This window comes from Oratosquilla oratoria, chromosome 39 (assembly GCF_046742065.1).
Source record: "Oratosquilla oratoria isolate Oo_2021 chromosome 39, ASM4674206v1, whole genome shotgun sequence".
NCBI lineage: Eukaryota > Metazoa > Arthropoda > Malacostraca > Stomatopoda > Squillidae > Oratosquilla > Oratosquilla oratoria.
Window position 1 is genome coordinate 44,945,836 of NC_134815.1, and position 2,500 is coordinate 44,948,335.

The 2,500-nt window shown below is 40.3% G+C and overlaps 1 protein-coding gene across 6 annotated transcripts in view; it reads right to left on the reverse strand.

Annotated features, from left to right (window-relative positions):
* The window catches only part of ClC-a (chloride channel protein 2), a 343,237-nt gene that overhangs the window by 155,961 nt on the left and 184,776 nt on the right, over positions 1–2,500 (reverse strand). For all 6 annotated transcript variants that reach the window (XM_076176794.1, XM_076176797.1, XM_076176796.1 and 3 more), the window contains one exon: positions 1,090–1,215. In XM_076176794.1, the coding sequence (XP_076032909.1) occupies positions 1,090–1,215 (126 nt within the window). The remainder of the gene's footprint in view (positions 1–1,089; positions 1,216–2,500) is intronic.

The window sequence follows — 2,500 nt, forward strand, 5'->3', positions numbered from 1 at the left end:
TCATCATAAATATTCAAATAAAATAGATCATTCGTGTAATAATATTCTATAATCACTGGGAATTGCAAGCCCTCCTACTACTACTGATGTACTACATTGTAAAACTACTATTGCTACGCTTGCTAGTACTTCTACTACTACTACTACTACTACTTTTGTTACTAACTCTACTTTTGCTACAAGCATATTTACTTTTATTACTACAGAAATAATAACTACCAATGTTACTACTGCTGCTTACATTACTGCTACTGCTGCTGGATGAAGCGTTTTGTTATTGTCACTCTGACGACTAAAAGCCATTACTCAACTTCCATAACTACAGAACCAGCTGTAATCCAAGTTTGCAAAGAAGTCTCGGCCCACCTGAGCCTCAATGCACACGCAGATGGTTGGTTGAATTAGCCTGAATGTCTTCATCTCTCCAGCTTGTTAACATTATCATGATAAAGTAGCCTAAGAGTCCCTTGACAGGAACCCCCGCATCCAGAAAACCATGAGAACCTTTAGCCGTAGTCATAAGCCTTTCTGTCGAGGTCCTGGAACCAAGTGTCTGTCCAAGGGGTCCAGCCCCACGAGGCTAAGAAAGGCTGAAGGCCTTGTTTTCTTCAAAAGACGGGGGCTTCTCTCTATCCAGGAATTCTGGAGCACCGCGCGAAGACGCAACTCCAGTTACCATCACGTCTTTATTTTCCAGACTCAGTGGAAAGTGAGAAACTCCTTGTCAGCTGTGGCAAGCCGCTAGGTTTTTTAGGACGACGTTGGGTCGCCTCTCCGCCTGGCCAGGGCCGTCGGGAATATATGACCATCTGCTCATAAGCACAAGACAGTATCCACTGGATTACCGCCCGGCCCAGCTGAATTTACGCATACCTAAAACATGACACACTTGTGCAACTCTGCCTGCCACTGAGGATGCACGGGAATAGTCTTCTTCGGCGCAAACTTGCATCACGACCGGCATAATCCTATTCCTGACGCTACAGAAAAAAGTCTTACTACTACTACAAGGCTCATCATAACTACTGTTAATTCTACATTAGAAAACAGGGTCAAACAACAGCTTGAGGAGAGGAAGAGTCAACCCACCTTCATCGTTGAACCAAACGGCCAGCAGCCGGAACATCATGGCGCCGCAGACAGCCGCGAAGAACCCTCGCCAATAGTTACGCACGGCGAAGTAGACGCTCGTTACTTCGATGCTGAACAAGACACCTGTATCGCCGACCGTCAAGAACACGAGGAAGAAGAAGAAAAACAGAGAATATATTTAAACACAATGGCAAAAGCCGACAAGACTGAGAGAATCAACACCGTGTGAGATCGAAACCTTTATTGGTACGTTTCGCTTGAAAAAACTGTAACAAGCGAAACGTCGCGTCGTACCAATAAAGGTTTCGATCTGACACGGTGTTGATTCTCACAAGGAATATATTACTGTACTGCTTATGTTCAAATAAAGCACTTATTACATAAACGATAATATAATATTAACACCAATAACCTTATTAATGACCTATTTGATAGTGATGAAATTAATAAACTATAATATTGTGGACACCTTACCTTAACCCACGATATATCAAAGTTAAACAAATGTACCTGTATATGCTGTCGTATTCACACAAGTTTGTTTACTTCACAACAAGAAAACTAATGCATTTAAAATGATAGGAAATACTCAACAACGAAAGATATGCTTGGACTACATCATGAATTACATTTGGCAGTTTGCAAAAGCCCATATTTGCACCCAATTGGTGATATGTTAAAATGCAAAATTTCAAACTGACAGCATCAACTGCATAAAAGTGCAAATATTACACGTTCAAATGCAAATATGAATGTGGCGTAAATATTGGATGGGTTGTGCCCATGCAGGTATAACCTTCCCAGAAAAAAATACACACGCACACACACACACACACACACACACACACACACACACACACACACACGGAAGTCCTTAATAGAGAGGACTTACTAAATTGGGACAAGAGAAACACAAGAGAGCATAAAAAAAAACTCAAAAAGGATAGTTATAGACGAGACCTGAAAAAAACAGTTTTCCACACAGACTTCCTGAACAAACTGGGCGAAACAATAGTGTGTGCAAAAACCATACACGAATTTAAGAACAAACTAGACACTGTGAGATACAAAGACGGGACACCACAAGCATAGTTCCCCTTTCCGTAAGATACTACTAGGTAAATACACACACACACAGACATGGGCAAATAGGTAGGTATATACCGTGTATATATATATATATATATATATATATATATATATATATATATATATATATATATATATAAACAGAAATGTAGTAGCACATTTGTAAATGACACACAGGAACCCACAGTCGGAGAAAGTTAACTTTGAATGAAGAAGAATCCTATATTTCGGCTATCAACTGTAGCCCTCTTCAGGAAAGTACGTACTTTCCTGAAGAGGGCTACAGTTGATAGCCGAAATATAGGATTCTTCTTTATTC